Here is a 24,210-nt window from a genome sequence, read left to right as displayed (position 1 = left end):
CCGAGCGGATGGTCCAACCGCGACCGAACAGTTACTCCCCGATTAGAACCCGATCCCGCCCAAACGTTGGCCGGATCGCACCGCAGCTGCTGAATGAGGGAAAAGACTAAAACAACGAATGCAAAGAGGAAAAGGAATAAAACGAGAAGACATACAGACGAGTAATGGGATTTATTATTTACACAAGCAAAAAGGAGCAATCAAGGTTTATTTACAACACATAAGACGCAGGTGACACAGTGCAAATACTAGCTTACCTACAGACTTAACTTATTCCCAGGACAGAACAAACAAAGACACTGACTCACGCAGGGAATTGCAGAGTGGATTGCTGGAAGGAGGTGTGTGGCTGGAGGGGGGGGGGGGGGGGGGGGGACGGCACGGAGCTGGCTGGAGCTTGATCCCGCACGGGACGTCGGGCTGGACCTCGACGGCCGCTGATGCCACCGGGCCTGTCGTGTGCGCGGGATCACGGGTCGGAGCTGCTTGGTGGAGCCGATGCGCTGGTGGGGGGGTCTGGCGTGACGGGTTCTCTCCTCCTTACGCACTCTTGCTCTGATGACCCAGCTCTTTTTTCGTCCCTCCTTGTCTCAACTCAAAGTGCATCTCCCCTGGGAACACCCCCGCCGTGGGTTATATAGGCCCCGCCCCTCAACCTTTGCGAACCTCCCCCAAACGTTCTCTCCCCGCCCTCTCAAGCCAAACCCCTTGTTCATGGTTGGTCGAGTGGGGCTGGCTCACTCCTCCCCTCTCTGACGAGGTGGGGACCCGCCTTTCTTCCCCAACCCTGCCTCGTGGTCAATGGCGGATGAAGGGAAAACCGCCCAACATGCAGTTGGCAATGCGAATTGCAATTGACGAAAAGGGGGGAATGGAAGTGTTGGGAGTGGGAATGAAGGGAATCTATCTCTTTCACTGGTGCAATGGAGTATTTCAATTAATGGGAGACACAGCCTTACTCTAAAAACACATAATAAGAGATAACTATCAAACAGAGGTATTCTATTATTTGGCTGACGTGTATGCTTGTGGACTAATTATGGGATGCCCTTTCACCTTTACACAGCTCCGGAGGCAGGGGGGCGCAGAATAAACAATAATAACAATTCACACAATAAAAAAAATACACAGTTCTCATACCCGCAACACTGCACCCTCCTCCTCTTAGGTACGTCCCGGGCCTACAACTTTTATTTAGTGTGACACGTAGGTGTAGTTCCCTCTACTTTTAACCTGACCCTGAGTGCGACAGTTTTTAAAACATAAATAAATGTGTCCCGCTGCTCCATTGCACCCTGCCTAACAGACTTACGCCCACAGTTAACCGAATTGCGGAATGGTCTTCAAACTATACACTGACGGTGGGAAGCATTATTTACAATGACGCTATTTTTATTTACAAAACTAACCCAGGACCTGTGATTGTTCTTTCTGGGGAGGAGACAGTCTGCTCTGCATCGACGCACCATGAAAGCACCCAAAAACGCACCAATACAAGCACCCTCAAGCACCAATCGGTGCAGTCACCATTGTTCATCAATAAAAATAAACCAACAACCCCTAACCCTGCAGGTGATCTCTTGCTCTTCGGCTCCCTCTGCTGGTTATTATTATTTTCCTGGTGTTGTCATCTTCCCTTGCTGGCGGCCTATTTGCAATAAAAGAATGCACCTAACTTGTCCGTTTTTATTTTATTTATGGCCCACAGGGGCCGACTACGTGTGGTTCACGTGCCCTGTGGCCAAGGTCCGCCAGCAAGATTTCGGGCCCTCATGGCCGGTGCCAGCAGAGGGGCCATGCCCCAACCCATGGGGTCCATAGGTGGTGCTCGGCCACAGACATGTGGTCCATAATGTGGTGCATCGATGCAGACAGCTGGTTCTGGGAATTTCGGGCGCACAATGGCCGACCCACGCACGCTCCCCTCGGCACCCAATGGCGCACAGGTCATGTGGGAGACAAAAGGGGAAAGACAAATGAGCGAGGGGTAAGGTCACAAGGGTACACATCAATAAGGCAATGCAAGGCGAAATGCGTACGGAGAGCGAAATGAGAAAGCTCGTCCCTACCGTACGTCACCCCCCCGTCACCTACACTACCCTTGCCCTTACCCCATATGTACAAAAATCTACACATTACCAATCCGTCGCTACCGTCACGTCTTCCCCTTATTTCCCCTATACCAAATTCGTCGCCACAATCCCTCTACTTCAAAATTTGCCATCACCAAATTCATCATCAATCCTCATAAGGAGGCAGAGATGGAACATCAAAGCACAATGTCACACCCACGTCATGATGCGTCTCACATTCCAAAACATTTGCATCAAAAATAATTAAACATGGCATGGTGCGGAGTACCTGTCACCTCAGGTGAGTGGATGCAGATGGTGCGAGGAGATCCTTCATCCTATCTATTCTCTAAATGACTTTAATACACTTTACACTACCCGGGGTCTCTCCCTGCCAATCCATTGGCCAACTTACACTATGGGTTCTAAAAACCAATTCCCATTGACCAAACTGTGGTGCTTCTCAATTTGGGGTCTCACTCCCCCGATTCATCTCCCGGTGCCCTCGCACAATTTCTGGGCCGCGACGTGTAGCTCTCCCAGCAGGTCTACCCACCTGCACACCTCCACCACTGCAGTTGCCACCCGAGCTTACCTAGCTCCTCTCCCTAACCTAACTAACTGGGGAAGGCCCTCTCCTGGCTCTGTCACCCCTTGGTGCCCTCTGGCACTGGGCTACCCGGGTCCGTCCTCCGGATCCTCGGGCCCCATCCACAACTACCGGCTCCCAGAGCCCACCTGCGGCCTCACCTGGCCGACATCCTCACAGTGGTGGAGTGCCCAAACCAACTACACACACTAACAGGCTACACGCCCAGCCATTTCCACAACACTAATGCACCCATCCAAAGACCATTCTTTCACTCGCACCACAGATGCCAATATCCAACCACAATTTACCTGTACCCTCTACCTAACACTTACACTACCCGCCCCGGGTAACCGTGATGGGGGTCCACTCTTCCCCCATTCACACCTTCGCACCATCCACTCCACTCCACAATTTCCACCATACTCACTCCACGACCATCCATTCCAATACTCCATACCATTTATTCCACACAGCCACATACACCTGTTGTTGCACACCTGTGCCCTCACACCTGGTGCCACCTGCACCCTCCTTTCTTCCTGGACCATTTGGTCAGCACAACACGCAATCACCACTACTCCCTCATACACTGCTCCATTCACCTGTTCAGTTGCACACCTGTGCAATCACACCTGTTCAATCCTCAAACACACGGCATCATCTCATCTAACTACTCCCCTCTGAAACTTGCGCTTCCCAGTCGTCCCTTTAAACTATTGCGCTCCCACGTCATTATCATCCACACTAAACTACCTGCGTCCCCACTACAGGTATCCTTGTCACTAACTAAACTTAACGTTACCTAATGTCATCTTCGCTAGATCCCTACACGCGATATATCCTAACCCACCCGGGCTAGTTTTCACTGCCATCAACCCCATATGCTAGTGCGCATTTGCCCCCCCTTACTGTGAGGGATGGTGGATTTGCCATCCCTCCACATCGGGGAGGTCCCACTATCAATTTTGCACATCCAAATTCCACAAATCAAAAATTTTCCATTTACTGCCAATTCTACCCACTATTATAAATTTCGTATCAAATCACTATCACTATCACTATCACCATCATCACAGTCCACTATATCCTAGCCTCGGTGCGTCGTGACATCATTAAACTCGGTTCGTAAAGCCGAGCAATGAATTCGGGTGGTTTGGTTGCCTGCAGGTTGAATCCGTCCGGCTTTCGGTTCAAGGGAGGTGGTTTGGGTGGGCCGAGGCTCCACGCACCATCTCGGCGCGGCACCTTGCGGTCCCGGGCCCGATGGCTCAATCTCCCCCGGTCGGAACCCCGTCCCCACGAGGGGGCACCGTACCGCTTCCTCCCACTCGCCCTTGAACCGGACCGGTCGCCTCGCCCGCCAAGGCCCGGACTCGACCGTGCGGGGCGGGGCCAAGCCCGAATCGGCAACGACGCTTCGAAGAGAAGCGACGCAGCATCGATCCGCGCCGGGCCTCGCACCCAACAAAGCACACCGCGCCCCGAGTGCTCACATCGGCTATCCGTCGCCCTAACCACTAACCCGGTTACCGTCGATGCTCCACTTGCATGCTCACACGCATACGCTACCCCTTTCACCCTCACAAAACCCGGCGTTCCAACGCCGTCCGTACATTCCACCAACGCTCTCCCTGTTACACACCACACCTCTCGCGCACACTCTTGCGCACACTTTGGTCCACACCTCTCCTCCGTTACGTCCTCCGTAACACTCACCATGGGCGTGCACTCTTGCATCCACCCACTAACGTGCTCACATGGGCTCTCCCACACCCGCGCTACCACTAACTCAGGTGTGCTTCCTCGCACACCCTCAACCATTCCAAGCGTGCATTCTCGCACCCGCTCCACCACCAACTCACTCCTCGTGTCACACTCCGTACACCCCGACGTGCATTCTCTCTCGCACTCGGTTTCACTCCCACACTTGATAACACACCCACTCGCCGACGCACACTTTTTTCTCCCACGCGTGCCATTTCCACTCACACGGGACCCTTCACCAACGCCCGGATGCCTCCTCGATCCCAAGCGCGCGAAAATTCTTTTGTCGCTAAACATCCTCCTGCAAAATCTCCCTGCACAATACACAACAGCACGTCTCACCTTCGGGGTTCTTCTTCCTCCCTGCACCAAAACCTGCAAACTTCCATTTGGATTAGCGAGTACATCATCATGATTTGAGCAGGGACTTTGTACATTTTCCATTTCTCCCTGCAATTCCCGGGCTACCTCCGTCATCTCTTCAATTTCAATGCCCACTTCCGCTTTTTCTTTACTCACCTCGACGACCGCTGGCTTTAATAAAACACCCTCTACCTCATCGGTCGCCGGCTTTTCCAAACCCCGTGTCGCGATTTCTACCCCCGTCATTGTACCCGTGCTTTCCTCCGCTTCGCTCAACCGGCGCTTCTCGACCCGCTTTACCTCCTCGTGCACCCCTGGGACCCTTTCGCCCAACTTGCGGTCTCTGTCCCTCTGCTCCCTTTCCTTCCTATCGGCCCTCATTCCGTTTATTGTTGCTTCAATTTGCTCACTCTGAGCCTCCATCCGGTTCCCCATTTGTTCCATTCGCTCACCCTGAGCATCCATTTCCTTACTCAATTTCTCCCCGTTTATTCTCAGCATCTCGGCGAATTGCGCCATGAAGTCCCCCACATCAAAGCCCGCTACTACGGTCACGGGCGCGGCAAAATTTGGTGCCGCTGTAGCCACGTGCGCGAGAGCGCCATTTTGTGCTCCTGATACCCCCTCAACCACATTGCCAATCTTTTCCTCCTCTCCTTCCTCCACATACATTTCCCCGAGGTCCTGGGTCGATTCTACCCCGTCTATCTCTCCCACCGGCATCCCGTCGCCTTGACCAGCCATGGCGCGATTTCAAAGTTCAGGTTTTGTAAAACAAAACAAATTTCGGCCGCTCCAAATTTTGACCAAATTTTTTTTTTTTTTTAGATGTTTAAAAAATTTGGTTCGGGCTTCGAATCTCACTCCCAGACACCAATTGTTACTGATCGCGGTTTAGATGGTATGATGGGCCGAGCGGATGGTCCAACCGCGACCGAACAGTTACTCCCCGATTAGAACCCGATCCCGCCCAAACATTGGCCGGATCGCACCGCAGCTGCTCAATGAGGGAAAAGACTAAAACGACGAATGCAAAGAGGAAAAGGAATAAAACGAGAAGACGTACAGACGAGTAATGGGATTTATTATTTACACAAGCAAAAAGGAGCAATCAAGGTTTATTTACAACACATAAGACGCAGGTGACACAGTGCAAATACTAGCTTACCTACAGACTTAACTTATTCCCAGGACAGAACAAACAAAGACACTGACTCACGTGGGGAATTGCAGAGTGGATTGCTGGAAGGAGGTGTGTGGCTGGAGGGGGGGGACGGCACGGAGCTGGCTGGAGCTTGATCCCGCACGGGACGTCGGGCTGCACCTCGACGGCCGCTGATGCCACCGGGCCTGTCGTGTGCGCGGGATCACGGGTCGGAGCTGCTTGGTGGAGCCGATGCGCTGGTGGTTGGGTCTGGCGTGACGGGTTCTCTCCTTCTTACGCGCTCTTGCTCTGATGACCCAGCTCTTTTTTCGTCCCTCCTTGTCTCAACTCAAAGTGCATCTCCCCTGGGAACACCCCCGCCGTGGGTTATATAGGCCCCGCCCCTCAACCTTTGCGAACCTCCCCCAAACGTTCTCTCCCCGCCCTCTCAAGCCAAACCCCTTGTTCATGGTTGGTCGAGTGGGGCTGGCTCACTCCTCCCCTCTCTGACGAGGTGGGGACCCGCCTTTCTTCCCCAACCCTGCCTCGTGGTCAATGGCGGATGAAGGGAAAACCGCCCAACATGCAGTTGGCAATGCGAATTGCAATTGACGAAAAGGGGGGAATGGAAGTGTTGGGAGTGGGAATGAAGGGAATCTATCTCTTTCACTGGTGCAATGGAGTATTTCAATTAATGGGAGACACAGCCTTACTCTAAAAACACATAATAAGAGATAACTATCAAACAGAGGTATTCTATTATTTGGCTGACGTGTATGCTTGTGGACTAATTATGGGATGCCCTTTCACCTTTACACAGCTCCGGAGGCAGGGGGGCGCAGAATAAACAATAATAACAATTTACACAATAAAAAAAATACACAGTTCTCATACCTGCAACAATATATATATATATATATGTATATATATATATATGTATATATATATATATGTATATATATATATATATATATATATATATATATATATATATATATATATATATATATATATATATATATTACACACACAATGGAATGTATCTATGTATCATCAATTATGAGCAGATTTGACCAAGGAAGCTGAAACTTTCAGGGATTAATGAGGGCACCCTGAAGTTGTACATGTGCAAGTTCCATTTGATCCCAACACATTTAGAAAAAAACAATTCACCCACGTTGGCATTTTCTTTCTTTGGGGGAAGTCGTTGGGCAGTTGCAATTGGAATTATCCGAGCTACATAACCACAGTATATTATATGTGCATGTAAGTAGTACACTTGTTTTGGCTTCATATACGTAACCTGGGTTAATTTTATTTTTGGGAGTGATCGAGGCAGCAATCTGTTGCCTATACACCACCAATATAAATGGGTGAGTCGGAAGAACGTGTTGCACGCTTGGAACAAGATTGCCCTTAGGGTGGGTACTATGCTGTGGCATTAATCACCATAAAGATTATAACAAGACCTCCCTGGCAGCTCCAGGGGTGGATCCAGGGGGGGGGGGGGGTGCAGGGGTTGCGCACCCCCCCACCCCCCATTGATCCAGGATGAGGGTGCAGGCGGTGCGAACCTGTTGAACTGTTGGACCAGGGAAGAACACAAGGAACTGCAGAAACTTCCAAGAACGCACGAAATGTCGTTTCTGACGATCAATTTTTTAAAATTTCCTGGGGGAGGACCCCAAAACCCCTCCTTTATCCCCCCCCCCCAACGCTTTAGTTTCATGCACCCCCCGTCTTGAAAGTCCTGAATCCGCCCCTGAGCGGTGCTTCCATTCAAGATAATGTCAGACCTCGCATGCCACTGACGTGACCAGAAAGCGTCGTATACATTGAGTGGGCTGTGCTGTCCCACCAACCTACTTTCAGACTTTCATATTTTTGGTCCTTTAAAGATTGACATTTGGCCACATGTTTTTGAAGGTGATGATGCTGTAAATGTGATACTATGATGCCAATCACTAACAATAGCACATTTTTGCATCTTGTGTAAAATGGCAGATGCAGGAGTTGAGCATTCACACTTAACAGTTCTCCCCTTCAATGCTGCACTTTTCTGCAAAAGGAAAATCTGTATTTGACTTTGATAAAACAAAGGAAAGCCATCAATCACTAGAGAGAAATCTTATTGCACATTGAGTTTGAAAATAAAGGAGAGGGTGTGGTTTTTAGGTGGATACATTGAAAAATGTATTGGTTGAGTCCCTCTGGTCTTTTGTTATTTTGCAGGCCTGTGTTGTTGTCTTGGGTGCTATCCTCTAGTTGAGACTTTGGCTGAACCTTGGGCTTTTTTGTCCAACATAAGCCATTGAAGAAAATGTGTCGTCGAAAGTTTTCCCCAATACCTTTCGGATCCAAACACTTTGGCATCAAAACACTCACCCACCATTATTGGGGGTGGGGTGAGGGAATTAGGTCGTCGAGGGAGGGGAGGAAGGGGGGTGAATTTTACATTGGCTGCAAATTACAGAGAAAAGGACTTAGATATGTGATGACATTTTCTGCTGCAGGATTGGGTATTCATGCTTCGGTAGGAGAAATCTTCTTGATTACAGGAAAATTAAAGTTTGTTCAGTATTTTGTGTGCTGAGTTATTCACAATTTTAGAATTTAACCATTTTTGTCGGATGTTCAGACTCACCGGGTTCAAGTGTTTGATGAGGGAGGTTAAGTGTTAACGTCGGTTTCAATCAAATGTTAACAGACAAATAACTGAAAACATTTTCTACTTTCTGCACCATTTTCCACTGCGATGTTACCCTTTGCTTTCACCTACCATTGTATGACATATATATTTTTTGTATTAGCATCTAATTGGACGGCGTGTGGTGCACCCTCTGTTGGAGCGTCACCTGCCAGTCATTGCAGACAATTCTGTGAACATGCAGTTTGGTACAGGTAATTATTTATTTGATTACTACTCGAGTTTGGTTGTGCAAGATTGCCGTTGTCTGTCTGGTACTTCCATTTGAGCACTTATCTCGTGATGTCGAGATCACAGTTTAAAATCCTGTACATGTGTCGATGGTCCCCTGCATTGTTTTCAAATGTCCTTTCCCTGAAAAATACAGTTGTGTCCTGTTGTAAGTAATGCTCATGATGATGAGTTTCAGTAGAACAAATGGCACTTTGGATGGTAATTCTGTTTCAACAAATCTATTGTAACTTTGTATAACAAACTGAATTGTATCTTTTTTTGTGCTTGCACATGTGCACGCATGTTTACCATACAACCATATTTCGGTAAAGCGAGTTCTCTAAATATTTTTCTTTCAGATGTTAGCCCTTTTGTTGTAGCAAGAGGAAGAGCTAACACCTGAAAATTCAGCTTTGTATTTGATTCTGATAACAGCTAAGTATGGCTTTGTGAACATTTGGTTGATAAAACCTGTATCAAAAATTATTAAGCCTTCTGGCTATTGAATTGACCATTATACAACATGACTTTCTTATCTGCAATGACAAGCATGGCACATAAAAAAAAAAAAAAAAAAAAAAAACACAATTACTATGATTTCCATGTCTGTTCATTTAGGGGCTGTAAAGGTGACACCTGGACACGATATTGATGATCATGCAATAGCTTGCCGACATTCTCTGCGCACATACTCCCTGTTTGATGAGGCAGGTCAACTACAACTAAATGGCAGCCCCTTTGAAGTGAGTGGCATGTAAATTTGATTAACCCTCCAAGATGAAAGATTTAAAAAATTTAAACTCTGATTCTTGTTTGTAGCAATGAGAGAAACATCACTCTGACAGAGGTTTGGAAATGGAACCACTCACTCTATGTTCACACTGTACAAGTTCACGAAATTGCTGTGAGAATTTTGGTCTTTTATTGTTGAGACATGTTTGCAGATGAACATTCTTTCTTCAGGGTTTGCCAAGGTTTGCTGTGAGAGAAGCAGTAATGAATGAGCTTGGGCGAAGAGGCCTGCTGCGTGCTGTGGAAGATCATTCCATGACCCTGCCCATCTGCAGGTCAGCATCCTGGCTATTTCCCCCTACTCACCATCTTGTTTTATGGATAGGGGGGGGGGGGGGACTCCTCTGCACCCGTTTACTTTGTGTTGCATGCACCTGTATGTGGATGATCACTTTGGGCTTTTACTGCTATGTGCCTGCAGCCGTACTGGTGATGTTCTGGAACCGTTGCTTAAAGCACAGTGGTTTGTGCGCTGTCGAGACATGGCAGATCGTGCATTGCAGGTGTGTTTGGAGCAGGTGCTCAGTAACTACTCAAACGTCTAATAATCACTGCATTGATTGAACTGTTAAGTATGATTAAGTAAAAATTAATTTACTCATTCAGGCCACTGAATGTGTACATAATTTGTTGAATTGCATGATTTGTTGTCTCCCACACAAAGGGGGACTATAGGTTTGCTCTCTGTCTGTCCGTCCCACATGTGGTTTCTGGATTTTTTTCCATACCCTTTAACATATTCAACTGAAACATAGTACATGGATTTATTATGACAAGGTGGAGAAGAAGTTTGATTTTTGGAGTGTTTCACCAATTTTTCACGAATTTGTCTTTTTTTACTTGGAACAACAACAACATTCATTGGAACTGGTAGGGGACTTGTATTGCAAATAAATTCACCCTCTTGGTGTTTTTGTATTTATACTGTTGTAGTTTATTAGCACGAACCACAAAATTATCCTTAACAGAACAAATTCTAGCAAATCCAATAAGCTGAGATGAAAACAAATCCAATAAGTATTACTAGTTGGAGAGGTATACAATACAAGACAACTGGAAAACTAAAATATTCAACTTTATGATGCACATTTGTACTAAAACGATTCTTTCCAGCTTTCTTTCCAGCTTTTCCAGATTCTTTCCAGCGATTCTTTCCAAAATTATCCTTAACAGAACAAATTCTAGCAAATCCAATAAGCTGAGATGAAAATAAATCCAATAAGTATTACTAGTTGGAGAGATATGCAATACAAGACAACTGGAAAACTAAAATATTCAACTTTATGATGCACATTTGTACTAAAACGATTCTTTCCAGCTCTGACATATCCAAATATGCAACTCATCATTACTACATCATCATCATTACTATTAGGCTTTTGGGATCAATCCTATGAAATATCCTATCAAAGAACTTCTAATTAATCATAAAATAGCCATTGCTTAATTTATAAGGAACATTGTGCCTTGTGTTGTTGCTATTTTATCGAGAAAACAATTGGGTTTATTTGGGGTCCCCGGATAATTAAATAGTTGTAACTTTGATATAGGCTGATATTTGATTTGATATAGGGTGTCGAATAGCCCTGCCAGTTCACAGGCCCGTACCTACCATGCTACACATACCTGTGTGGAAAAGTTGTAGTTGGGTCATCCTTAAATTATATACAGTCGGCCCAGTGTGTAGCAGTATCAATTGGGGGTTTTGCGTGCTCCTCGCATGGCTGCCCGGCCCGGCAGATAATTTCCGAAACGAGTATTGTTCATTATCTTTTTGCAATTTTAATGTCAAAATTGATGTCAGTCTGTTTTAAATGGCCGCACTAGGTTCGATTTTGGGAACAAATGTATAACCTTAATCGTGTGTTATATAAAGTTTCCCAAATAGAGTAATAACAATCTCTTTTAATTTTTTTTTGTTTGTTTATCCCTGTTTCTGTGCTCCAGGTTATTACACTCCAACATATACAAACGAGTTTTAACCTGTATATTGAGGGCACCCCTTTATATTAACTTTTCTAAAGCATTACTTGGTTCCTCCTAAGAACACAAAGGTAGTACAGCATGCACACGAGATTTTTTTGAATGGCCCGTCTTTTCTATTGTTCGACATTTTCTATAAGCTATGAAATGTCCCTTCTTTTCTCGACTTTGCGATTTTTGTCGGATGTTCAGACTCACCGTTGCTGAGTGTTTCATGGAATTGGCCTTTCATTTTGCAGAAATATTGCATAAAAATGAAAGGCCAGTAATCTTGGCATGTGGGCAGGAAATAGTGTTTATTTATTTTTGGTTGTGGATTTGTTTTGTATCTGATTAATTGGGCAATTATTTGTTCATGATTGAGATTTAGGACAGCATAACCGGGGGAAAGTGGACAAAACAAATTTTTCTTCTTAATTGTTCTCATCGGCCAAATTCAGATTTTTTTATTATTATTTATTTTTTATTTTTTTTATTTTTTTATTTTTATTTTTTTGTATACAAGATCGAGGCTCGTGAAAGAGCGAACATTAATCACACAGAAAGACAAACCGACACATAAAACATATAACATCGGGAGCGGTAGACAAGATGGGGAGAGAGGGGGAAGGACACAAACACAACATTTGAGAGCAGGGACCGAGAGACATGGAGACATCGAGAGATCTGAGAGAGGGCGAGGGCTTTGGGGGGGGGAGCATGGGAAGGGGGTGGTGGGAGAGGTGTAAAACATATGGACACTGCCAGGACTTCCAGGAAAGAAGTTGGAATTTCAAACAAGTGGATCTGGGGTGAATTAGCGGGGGTAGAAAAGATCAAGGTTTTGGATGGGGGAAGATAAGAGATGGTGGTGAACAGCTGTTTTAAAGACCTGGAGGGAGGAGTGGGATTGAAGGGAGTGAGGGAGTTTGTTCCAGAGGCGGGAGAAAAGAGGAATGAAAGAGTGAAGGTGAGCAGAGAGCCGAGATTTCGGCAGTTTAACCATCAGAGGGTTGCTGGCAGATCTTGTGCGACCTGTAGGAATATTTGGGGGACAGAGTACAGAGAGAGCTGGGGGTGCAAGGCCGGAGAGGAGTCGGTAGAAGACAGAAAGACCACCTACCTGCCTGCGGTGAGTGAGTGAAAGGCCCTCAGAGATAGCTTCATCGCGGGAGATTCCAATAATTCTGAAAGCTTTGGTTTCAACAGCGTGAAGCCGAGCTAGGTGTGAGGCAGGAGCACCGGCCCATAGGGGAGAACAGTATTCCATTGAGCTGCGGATGAAAGCCTTGTATGTGGTGAGGAGCTCAGGTGTGCCGAGGAAGGACTTCGCACGACGGAGGATGCCCAGTCGGCGACTGGCTTTGGAGGCCAGCTTGGAAATGTGGTTTTCCCAAGAAAGATCATGGCAGATAGTGAGACCCAAAAGCTTGAGCGACAGAACTTCTTGGAGAGGATTGTTGTGAAAGTAGATGGGAGGGTTGTCCAGTCGATCTTTTCGGAGAGACATAGTAAGAGTGTGAGATTTGTCAGGATTGAAAGACATGTTCCACTTGTTTGACCAGTCTGTGATTTTGTCCAAGTCTTCAGAGAGTGAGGAGGCTGCAGACTGCCGATCTGAGGGAAGAGGAATGGAGCAGCAGAGAGTGGAGTCATCAGCAAAGAGATAGAGAGGATTTTCAAGAGAGTCAGTGAGATCATTGATGAAGACCAGAAAAAGCACGGGGCCCAGAACACTGCCTTGGGGAACTCCAGCCTGAACAGCAAGAGGAGATGAGAGAAACCCATTCAGGGCCACACGTTGACGACGACTAGAGAGGAAGTCCGCCAGCCATGCGTGGAGATTTCCATGGATACCAAAGGAGGAGAGTTTGGTGAGCAGAGCGGGGTGCCAGACCGTGTCGAAGGCATGTGATATGTCGAGGGAGACAGCTCTAATTTCCTGTTTGGCATTGAGGACCTCCATCCATTGTTGAGACAGCAGAAGCAGCATGTCCAGAGTAGAGTGACCTGGTCTGAAACCAAATTGATGATCAGAGATCAAGCCATTGGAGAAGAGGAAAGATTTCATATCCGAAGCAATGATGGATTCCATGAATTTGCTGATAATTGGGAGAAGGCTGATTGGTCTGTAGTTGCTAGGATCTGTTTTTGCACCTTTTTTGTGCAAAGCAGTGATGTTGGCTGATTTCCAAGCAGATGGCAGTTGACCTTGAGCAAAAGAGAGGGTGAAGAGAACAGAGAGAGGGTGAGATAGAGCGGCAGAGCAGGATTTTAGGACCCGTGGGCTGATGCCGTCGGGTCCAGTTGCAGAATCAGAGTCGAGGGTTGACAGAAACTTTTCCACCTTGTCAGGAGGAAAGGTCACGGAGTCCAGGAGCAGCAGGGTACGACTGGGTATGGTGGGTACAGAGAGGGATGGGTTTGGGACACAAGATTTAGAGGCAAACACAGAGTTGAGGCATTCAGCTTTTTCACGTGCGGAGTCAGCTGTGTAGCCATTTGAGGTAAGGGAGGGGATGGAGGGGGAACAAACACCAGAAACGGATTTGACCAGATGCCACCAGGATTTGGAAGAGGGAGACAGATAAGAGAGTTCGGTCTTGAGAACGGAGAGATATTGTTTCCTGGCTCTCCTGAGGGTGGACACACACTTGTTTCGGGCTTTGTGAAAGGAAATGAGATTTCCTTCCGTTGGATTTGCTTTCCAGGAGACGAAGGCAAGTTGTTTCTGGGCAACAGCCTCACCACAAGATTCCGTGTACCATGGACGGGAGGAAGGGTATGACAACTGAAGACGAGATGGGATAAATCTGTGCATGAGAGAGAGCAATTTACTTTGGAAGAATTCCCAGGATGAGTTGATGTCAGAGGTGGTAGAGATGGGAGACCAGTCCAGATGATTGATGGCTGCTTGAAGACCATGCCAGTTGGCCTGAGTGAAATGCCAGACTCGTCGACGCTGAGCAGGCTCCCTGAGGATGGTCAGAGAGATGTCCACTTTAACAAGGACATGATCAGATGATCCGATTGGAGCAGAAGAAGAGCAGCAGACATTTTCAGGGAAGTTAGTCATAGCCAAGTCCAGAAGAGAAGATGTTCCGTTGACTGAGATCCGGGTCGGGAAATTGACAGATTGTGTCAGTCCCAGTGAGTCGCTGAAGTCCTTTGCTGAGGAGCCCTGGCTGGTGAGAGAGGTACCCACACCCAGCCAACTGGCATGATGACAGTTGAAATCACCACATATGAGGAAGAGAGAGTTGGGATGAGTAGATAGAAGTTGGTCCATATTATCAGACAGCGAGATGTAGATGGAGTCATCACTGTTTGGTGGACGGTACAACACACATATGAACAAGAGGTGGGAGCGAAGGGGAAGCCATAGCCAGAGGTATTCCTGGGGGTGAGGTGGAGAGAGTGCAGTGCAGGGCGAGTGAGGAAGAGAGTTTTTGATAAAGATAGCAACCCCGCCTCCAGGACGAGGCTCAGGTCTATCATACCGGAGGAGGGAGTAGCCCGGGAGAGATACTAAGGAATCGGAGACATCATAAAGGAGGAAAGTTTCTGTTAAGCAGATCACGTCTGGTTTGACAGAAGCAACCTGTATGGAGAGATCAGTTAAGTTTGAACGAAGGCCCCGGATGTTTGAGGTCCATACCGTTAATGAAGAGGAAGGGGGAGCATCAGAAACAGAACAGGGGGGAGGAGGGGTAGGGTAAGATGTGGAAGAGGTGGAAGAGGTAGGGAGAGCTGTTGAAGGTGTGTCAGAGATTTCAGAATAGCTCGGAGAAAGGGAAGGATGGGGCGGACAAAAGGTTTGATGGTGATTGGGTGAGGCACAATGAGGTGTTATTTGAGGAGGGGGAAGAGCGAGGCAGAAGGTTGGGGGAGATGGAGGTGAGAGTTGGAAGGGGGAAGAAGCGGGGAGGACGCTTTGAGGAGGGGGAGTGAGAGGGGGGAAATTGAGAAGCAATAAGGGTGGGGAGATTTGAAGGGGAGGGGCGAGGGGGGAGTTTGGGAGGGAAGGGACAAGGGGAGGGATTTGAAAGGGATGGGATATGGGGGAGATTTGGAGGGGAGGGGTGAGGGAGGAGTCTAGGAGGGGAGGGGCGAGGGGGCGTCTTGGCGGGGAGGGGTGAGGGGGTAGTTTAGGATGGAGGGGGCAAGGGGGGAGATTTGAAAGGGATGGGTGATGGGGAAGATTTGGAGGGGAGGGGTGATGGGGAAGATTTGGAGGGGAGGGGTTATGGAGAAGATTTGGAGGGGAGGGGTGAGATTGGATTTTAGAAAGTGTACGATTTATGGGAAACGAACATTTATTGCAAAATGAGTTTCTTGTGACCTTCGAGTTAAAAATACTAGGGCATGCCCGTACTATATCTATATCTAAAATTATATCCCCCCCCTCTATTTACATGAAATGGTTTGGTCCAAAGCGAACGGCTTGCGAGTGGTGACAATCCCCCCCCCTCTATTTACATGCAATGGTTTGGTCCAAAGCGAACGGCTTCCGGAGTTTGGTAAAGAAATCGCCATCGCGTGCACAAACGCGCAGGAAAGCGAATGAATCGCAAATTCGTTTTTATTAGTTGTAAAACATAGTTTAACGCCAACATAGTTTGCAAACGTGAAATAAATGAATACGCTCTCAAATGTGCCATCCGAGGCAGAGTGTGCCCGCCACGTTCGGCACACGCGATCGTTCGCTGCTCTCTGATTGGTTGAATCGTTTTTTGGACATAGCTCGGTAAGTAATTGTCCGATTAATATGAAACCTTGAAAAGGCACATCCTCGGGTCCCCAGCAATATACCTGGCAAGTTAAAAGTATATCGGACCCGTGGTTGTCGAGAAACAGCGGTCACAGACAAACGTACAGACGTACAGACAGACAGACAGAGATTACTGGAATTATAGATAGATGTTTAAGGACTCTGGATGGAGGATGGAATGCAGGAGAGTTTAGGGAATGTAGAAAAAAGGCACTATAGGAGATGGATTTTTTTTTGGGATGAATTGATTTGGTGAGCAATTCGAAAGCAGCCTTTTAAAGAAGAAGAAGAAAAAATTGTTATAATATATGACGGAATACATAACTTGAGGGGAAAGTGTAAACATTGAAGGTTAATAACAGTGAAAACTATCTGGGGAAATGGGGGAGAAACATGTGGTCGAAGAACGAACGAACGAATAAGAATGAATAAACGAATGAGAACAGAGAAGGAAATGTATTTTTTTTTTTTTTTTTTGAGTTGAGATTTACACAAGGAAGTAGGCTATGGGTGAAAACACTAGGAATACAGAGAACGAAAGTTATTGGATCACAAACGACGGACCGCTGAGAGAAAAACAAAGCCTCAAGGTTGTACAGTGTACACTGTACAAGGCCTCAAGACACGACACAAATTAACACGATTTTCAATACAGGTATGAAAGATTTGCACCGAAAAATCTTCGTCGGGACACAATATACGTACAACACCATAAATAAATACAGTTTTAACGAAAATACAAATGGGAACAATCACTTAACTTCGATTTCAAATCGTTCGCGACGCGGCAAAGGCCTTGCTCGCGACGCGGCAAACAGATGACATTGATTCTCAGCTTCCAGTCTAAATCAAAACAAATTGAAACCAGAAAGTATGAAGTTGCCTTTGCTGCACCCTTATGAGTCATTGAAACATGTTTAAAAATGAATCAAAAGATGCATTAAAATGCAAAATGCAATCATTATAGATTTGATTTATTTTTGTTTGTGTGTCTGTCAGGCAATAGAAGATGGTGACCTGCACCTGGTTCCTCAAATCCATGAAAATAAATTGCGTAGCTGGTTGACCGATATAAGGTTTGTGTGACATTGTGCTGTTGAGTATGTATTGCAAGCTGTTGAAAGTGGTGTGGGGGCTGGGGCAGGATGTAAAGGGAATTATTGTACATTTCCTAAAATTATATCACATACATCATCTGTACAAAAGTTTACTTTAGAACTGTCCTTTTGGGACAACCTCCGCATAAATATTAAACTTTTCAAACCCCCCTCTCGCTTCTTTAATCCAGACCACACGTCGCACTTCTGTGCTGTTTTGCAGCGATTGGTGTCTCTCTCGGCAGATATGGTGGGGACACAGAATTCCAGCGTACCAGCTGATACCGCTCCAGCATTCACCTTGCAGTAAGGTCAGCAGTTACATCAACTCTGGCATATTGTTATGCTTGTTTTGCCGTTTTTCTCAGAATTATGTTGGACAAATTTTGTAATGTATGTTGATTTTTTTTAATGATTCAAAGTTATGTTAAACACTGAAGGGTTTTAATATATTTTGAGGTGTGTGTGTGTGTTCAATTCTAAACCATGGTTAGTGGTTGCTAGGAGACAGCAGCATGAAGAAAAATCCGTTTTAAATATCATTTGAATATTTGAATAACAGTTTTATTTAGTGGTAAGTGGGGTGGATGTGCTGGGTGGTGGACATGTTATATTTAAGGTAAGATGTGCATGATTTAATCTGTTATCATACAATGGAATCTGTGAGGAGAGTTAAAAATACAGTGAAAACTCCTGAAATCCAAAATATCCCAAAATCTGAACAAAATTCGAACTTCAAAAAAAATAATTAATGCGTTGTCTGCGTCATACCGATTCATCTGCTGGTGAGATGGTCACATTCAAGAAAGATCTAGCCATCAATAACTGTATTTGCGCAGTTGCGTGTGCATGGGACAGCATTTAGAAATGGATGGCGCTAATTGTGGCCACTTTCCATATTCGATGACACTGAGAAAGCTGGAGACTTTGACGTTTCAAAACTTTAAACTGAGAAGATTAATGCAGCAGAATTGATACGTTATGCAAAGGGTATGAACACTGAAGGGGCCAAGGACTTGCATGAAGATGACATGGTGGAGTGGATGAATTGCGACAGTGAAACACTTGTGGTCTGCCAGATGATGGATGATGGATGATGGATGAAGAGGTTCTTGACATAGTTATTAACCCCAATGAAGAAAATGATGATGACAATGAAAGTGACAGTGAAGAAAAAATGCAGAAGATGACAATTGATTCGGGAATAAAACCTGGAGCTTCTTGGCTCCTGGAGTATGAGCTTCTTGCAGTGGATTCATCTGCAGTGCATTCAGAAAGTTTTCAGACCCCTTCACTTTTTCACATTTTGTTATGTTGCAGCCTTATGCTGAAATTGTTTAAATTCATTTTTTCCCTCATCAATCTACACTCAATACCCCATCATGACAAAGAGAAAACAGGATTTTAGAAAGTTTTGCAAATTTATTAAAAAGAAAAAACTAAAATATCATTTACATAAGTATTCTGACCCATTGCTATGACACTTCAAATTTAGCTCAGGTGCCTCTCATTTCTCTTGATCATCTTTGAGATGTTTCTGCACCTTGATTGGGGTCCACCTGTGGTAAATTCAATTGATTGGACATGATTTGGAAAGGCACACACCTGTCTATATAAGGTCTCACAGCTGACAATGCATATCAGAGCAAAAACCAAGCCATGAGGTCGAAGGAACTGCCTGCAGAGCTCAGAGACAGGATTGTGTCGAGGCACAGATCTGGGGAAGCCTACAAAAAAAATTCCACTGCATTGAAGGTTCTCAAGAGCAGAGTGGCCTCCATAATTCTTAAATGGAAGAAGTTTGGAACAACCAGGACTCTTCCTAGAGCTGGCCGCCCGGCCAAACTGAGCAATCGGGGGAGAAAGGCCTTGGTAATGGAGGTGACCAAGAACCCGATGGTCACTCTGGCTGAGCTCCAGAGATCCTGTGTGGAGATGGGAGAAACTTCCAGAAGGACAACCATCCCTGCAACACTCCACCGATTTGGGCTTTATGGCAGAATGGCCAGACGGAAGCCTCTCCTCAGTGAAAGACACATGAAAGCCCGCTTGGAGTTTGCCAAAAAGCACCTCAAGGACTCTCAGACTGTGAGAAACAAGATTATGTTTCACGTGAAAAAGTAAGTACACCCCATGTAAAGTTTTGACTTTTTCAACATATTTCAACATCCAGCTATTTGATCTTCATTTCAACAATATTGAGAGATAAAGGTGATATAATATAACAAATATCATGAAACATTTACATTTTGTAGTCCATTGTATAATTTAAATAAACATAAATGCAAATTTCGCATGTGGAAAAAGTAAGTACACCCTTGGCTCTAATAGGTGGTATTGCCCCCTTTGGCAGAAACAACCTCAAGTAGGCGTTTCTTATAACTGTCTACCAGTTTCTGACGTCGACTGGGAGAAATTTTTGCCCACTCCTCCATGCAGAATTCTTTCAGCTGTGCGATGTTTGAGGGGTTTCTTGCATGCCCAGCTCGTTTCAAATCCCCCACAACATCTCGATGGGATTTAGATCCAGGCTTTGACTTGGCCATTCCAGAACCCTCCATTTCTTTCTTTTCAGCCATTCCTTGGTGGATTTACTGGTATGTTTAGGGTCATTGTCATGTTGCAAGGTCCGCCTTCGGTTGAGCTTCAACTTTCCGACAGATGACCTCACATTATGCTCAAGCACCCTCTGGTGCAATGAAGAATTCATAGTGGATTCTATGATGGTGAGCTGCAAAGGCCCTGATGCAGCAAAGGTGCCCCAAACCATAATATTTCGACCACCATGCTTTACAGTTGGTATCAGGTTCTTGTGGTCAAATGCTGTCTTTGGTTTTCGCCAAACATGTCTTCTGGTACTGTGGCCAAATAGCTCTACCGTTGACTCATCTGTCCAGAGCACATTGTTCCAGAAGTGCTGGTCTTTGCCTCGGTGTTCATTGGTAAACTTTAGTCTTGCCCTGATGTTCTTTCTGGACAGCAAATGTTTCCTCCTGGCACACCTCCCATGTAGATCAAATTTGTGCAGCCTCTTTCTCATGGTAGACTCGTGCACTTTGACATCAACAGTGGCAAGAGCTACCTGTAGGTCCCGTGATGACATTATGGGGTTCTTAGAAACTTCTTTCAGCATCTTGCGGTCTGCTCTCAGGCTGAACTTGCTGGGGCGGCCTGGCCTGAACACGTTGGCAGTTGTTTGGAATCTTCTGCAATTGTAGATGATCTTCCGGACAGTCGAATGATTGATTTCAAATTGTTTGGAGATCTTTTTAAATCCCTTCCGAGACTCGTAGGCATCTATAACCTTCTTTCTGAAGGCCTCAGAGAGCTCTTTTGATCGAGGCATGTTGACGCCGCACACAGTTCAACAATAAAGAGCAAACCAAACGAAATGTCTGAGGTTTAAATAAGACAGGTTCCTCCAAGATCCTCTCTAATGATGTTCTCATCATTTGCTCCTGAGCTGGTGCACCTGATTCTAATTTTAGGTATTTGAAGGAGTGATAAATGTAGGGGTGTACTTACTTTTTCCACATGTGAAATTTGCATTTATGTTTATTTAAATTATACAATGGACTACAAAATGTAAATGTTTCATGATATTTGTTATATTATATCACCTTTATCTATCAATATTGTTGAAATGAAGATCAAATAGCTGTATGTTGAAAGATGTTGAAAAAGTCAAAACTTTACATGGGGTGTACTTACTTTTTCACGTGACTGTATATTGCAATGTGCCTTTTCGTGATTTGCAGTATGTTCTTCTTGGTTTGATAAGGGTTATTGCTTCTTCCAGAAGGGCTGTTTGGGCTGCTATTTCATTGTAAAAAAAAAAAAAAGTGATATCCTCCTCGGGAATTAAAATTTGTGAGCCTTCTTCTGACAAAAGGTTTTGACATTTAATTCTTGATTCATCAATGACTGTCAAAAACATTCACAACACTACTCACGTGCTCAGGCCCGAAGTCACTTGTACCTTTATCCCTTTACCCTGAATAAATATTCCCACACATGGTCCGTCTGCCTTTTTCATTTTCAACCTGAATATACGCCGGAGATCAGGCCAAAGAAAATCATCCACACAGCGGTTGCAAGGTACCATTTTACCGAGAAAGTTCTCACCTTATTCCTGGCCACCTAGAAGCCTTGCCGCTGCAGAGTAGCAAACTCTCCTCTCCCCCCTCCGTGCACATCACATCCTTGTTGCTATCTGTCGTGGCTCCAAACCCCACCCCCCTCACCCCCAATAGCAATGGACACCTATCGAAATTCGGACAATTACAGGAAGATTTATTAAGATTTTACATGCATATGGAAGAGGCCAGTATATGGTCAAGCAGTACTCTGGCCATCCACAAAGCTTCTTGTCTAACGACAACCAGCCAGAGTTTATATACTATACAGAAACTAATGAAAGGAGACTTTAAAGATAAGAGGAAAGGCATAACAAATGAGGCTGTTTCGTCAGGGATGTGTGTGTGTGTGTATATATATACTGAAAGGCAAAAGAAACTTACCACCTTTGAAACCTTTAAATATCAACAATAACACTGCGTGTAGTAAATGTGTGAACTTATTTGTGGACAATAGTGTCCTCACTGTCAGACAAAACGGTTACGGATGGTCACTTGAACCTTCAATGGTCACTTCATAGCACAACTGTTGAACAGCCGTTTTGACTGTCAGTGATTAGCCAAGGGGTACGGGATGATTTTAATGAGCTGCACGTGATGTCTTGATATTGGCTTTAAAAAGGCCAGTGCAAAATGGGCATTTTGACCGAAAAATTTGACCATTTTGACCAACTTCAAAAAGACCGAAAACACAAAAGAAACTTACCACCTTTGAAACCTTTAAATATCAACAATAACACTACGTGTAGTAAATGTGTGAACTTATTTGTGGACAATAGTGTCCTCACTGTCAGACAAAACGGTCACGGATGGTCACTTGAACCTTCAATGGTCACTTCATAGCACAGCTGTTGAACAGCCGTTTTGACTGTCAGTGATTAGCCAAGGGGTACGGGATGATTTTAATGAGCTGCACGTGATGTCTTGATATTGGCTTTAAAAAGGCCAGTGCAAAATGGGCATTTCAATCAACATGCCACGATTGTCAAGGGATCAACGGCAGCGTGCCCTGGGCATGCTGCAAGGCGGACTGAGCTACCGTGAGGTGGCACGTCGCCTTGGCTGTTCACACCAGACGATATCAGCCCTGGTGGTCAGAGACACCCTCCACAACTCTGCAGATGACAGACCTCGATCAGGGAGGCCAAGAGTCACCACTGCAAGGCAGGACAGGCAGATGGTCCGAAGTCACCTGCGGGATAGATTCCGTCCAGCATCCCGCACTGCGGCAGAAACTCCGGGGCATGCAAACCCACGGATCTCCAATGATACTGCACGAAGACGACTGCATGACTATGGTCTGACTGCCAGAAGACCATACAGAGGCCCCGTGATGACGGCTGCCCATCGCCGCAACCGAAAGAGATGGTGCCAGCAGCATCAGCGGTGGACCTTGGCGCAGTGGAACGAGGTCGCTTTCAGCGATGAGTCAAGGTTCTGTGTGGACAGTCCTGATGGGCGTGAGCGTGTCTGGAGAAGAACTGGCGAGCGATATGCCGATTGTTGCATGCGTCAAGCCAACAGGTGGGGTGGCCCAAGTGTGATGGTGTGGGCCGCCATATCAGGCCGGTACAGGACGCCAATGGTGGTTGTGGATGGGAATCTTAACGCCCAGCGGTATGTGGATAACATCCTGCGACCTCATCTGCTGCCATTCCTGCTAGACCACCCAGAACTGAGAACCTTTCAGCATGACAATGCTTGTCCCCATGCTGCTCGCTTTACCACTGCATTTCTCCAAGGCGAGAACATCAACACCATGCAGTGGCCTGCGCTCTCCCCTGACCTGAATCCCATAGAGCACCTGTGGGATGAGTTTGGGAGACGCGTAGTTGGCAGGGCCAGGACACAGGCAGAGCTGCTTCCGACATTGAGGACTGAGTGGGACAGAATCCAGCAGCAATCCATCCAAAGACTGGTAGGCAGTATACGCCGACGCTCCACTGCCTGTATCCAAAACAATGGTGGCCACACACGCTATTGAAAGGGGACTGACATTGCACCCTGTGCTGTTCTGTACTGTAGAACAAACTGATGAGATGGTGTATCTTGGTCAAAAACTTGACACGTCATCAATAAAATGCCAATGTTTCAATTAGCAATTGTTGGTTTGTTTTATTTTGAACTGTTACAATTTTATTACATTTCAAACAAGTGATAAGTTTCTTTTGCGTTTTCGGTCTTTTTGAAGTTGGTCAAAATGGTCAAATTTTTCGGTCAAAATGCCCATTTTGCACTGGCCTTTTTAAAGCCAATATCAAGACATCACGTGCAGCTCATTAAAATCATCCCGTACCCCTTGGCTAATCACTGACAGTCAAAACGGCTGTTCAACAGCTGTGCTATGAAGTGACCATTGAAGGTTCAAGTGACCATCCGTGACCGTTTTGTCTGACAGTGAGGACACTATTGTCCACAAATAAGTTCACACATTTACTACACGCAGTGTTATTGTTGATATTTAAAGGTTTCAAAGGTGGTAAGTTTCTTTTGCGTTTCAGTATATATATATATATATATATATATATATACATAGAAACATATATACATATATACATATATACATATATACACACACACACACACACTGAAACGCA

The 24,210-nt window shown here is 45.7% G+C and overlaps 1 protein-coding gene across 5 annotated transcripts in view; it reads left to right on the top strand.

Moving 5' to 3' along the window:
• Positions 1-24,210, top strand: part of LOC137418019 (valine--tRNA ligase, mitochondrial) — a 170,849-nt gene that overhangs the window by 73,129 nt on the left and 73,510 nt on the right. For all 5 annotated transcript variants that reach the window (XR_013622867.1, XM_078774487.1, XM_078774490.1 and 2 more), the window contains 6 exons: positions 8,746-8,836; positions 9,474-9,598; positions 9,819-9,922; positions 10,069-10,150; positions 17,380-17,456; positions 17,701-17,788. Coding sequence is in view for 4 of the 5 variants with exons in the window: in XM_078774487.1 (XP_078630613.1) it covers positions 8,746-8,836; positions 9,474-9,598; positions 9,819-9,922; positions 10,069-10,150; positions 17,380-17,456; positions 17,701-17,788 (567 nt within the window). In the remaining variant the exon portion in view is untranslated. The remainder of the gene's footprint in view (positions 1-8,745; positions 8,837-9,473; positions 9,599-9,818; positions 9,923-10,068; positions 10,151-17,379; positions 17,457-17,700; positions 17,789-24,210) is intronic.

The sequence above is a fragment of the Myxine glutinosa genome, chromosome 3, assembly GCF_964187855.1.
Source record: "Myxine glutinosa chromosome 3, kmMyxGlut1.1, whole genome shotgun sequence".
Taxonomy (NCBI): Eukaryota; Metazoa; Chordata; class Myxini; order Myxiniformes; family Myxinidae; genus Myxine; species Myxine glutinosa.
The sequence above is the reverse complement of the archived record's forward strand: the minus strand, read 5'-3'. Positions and strand labels throughout refer to the sequence as shown.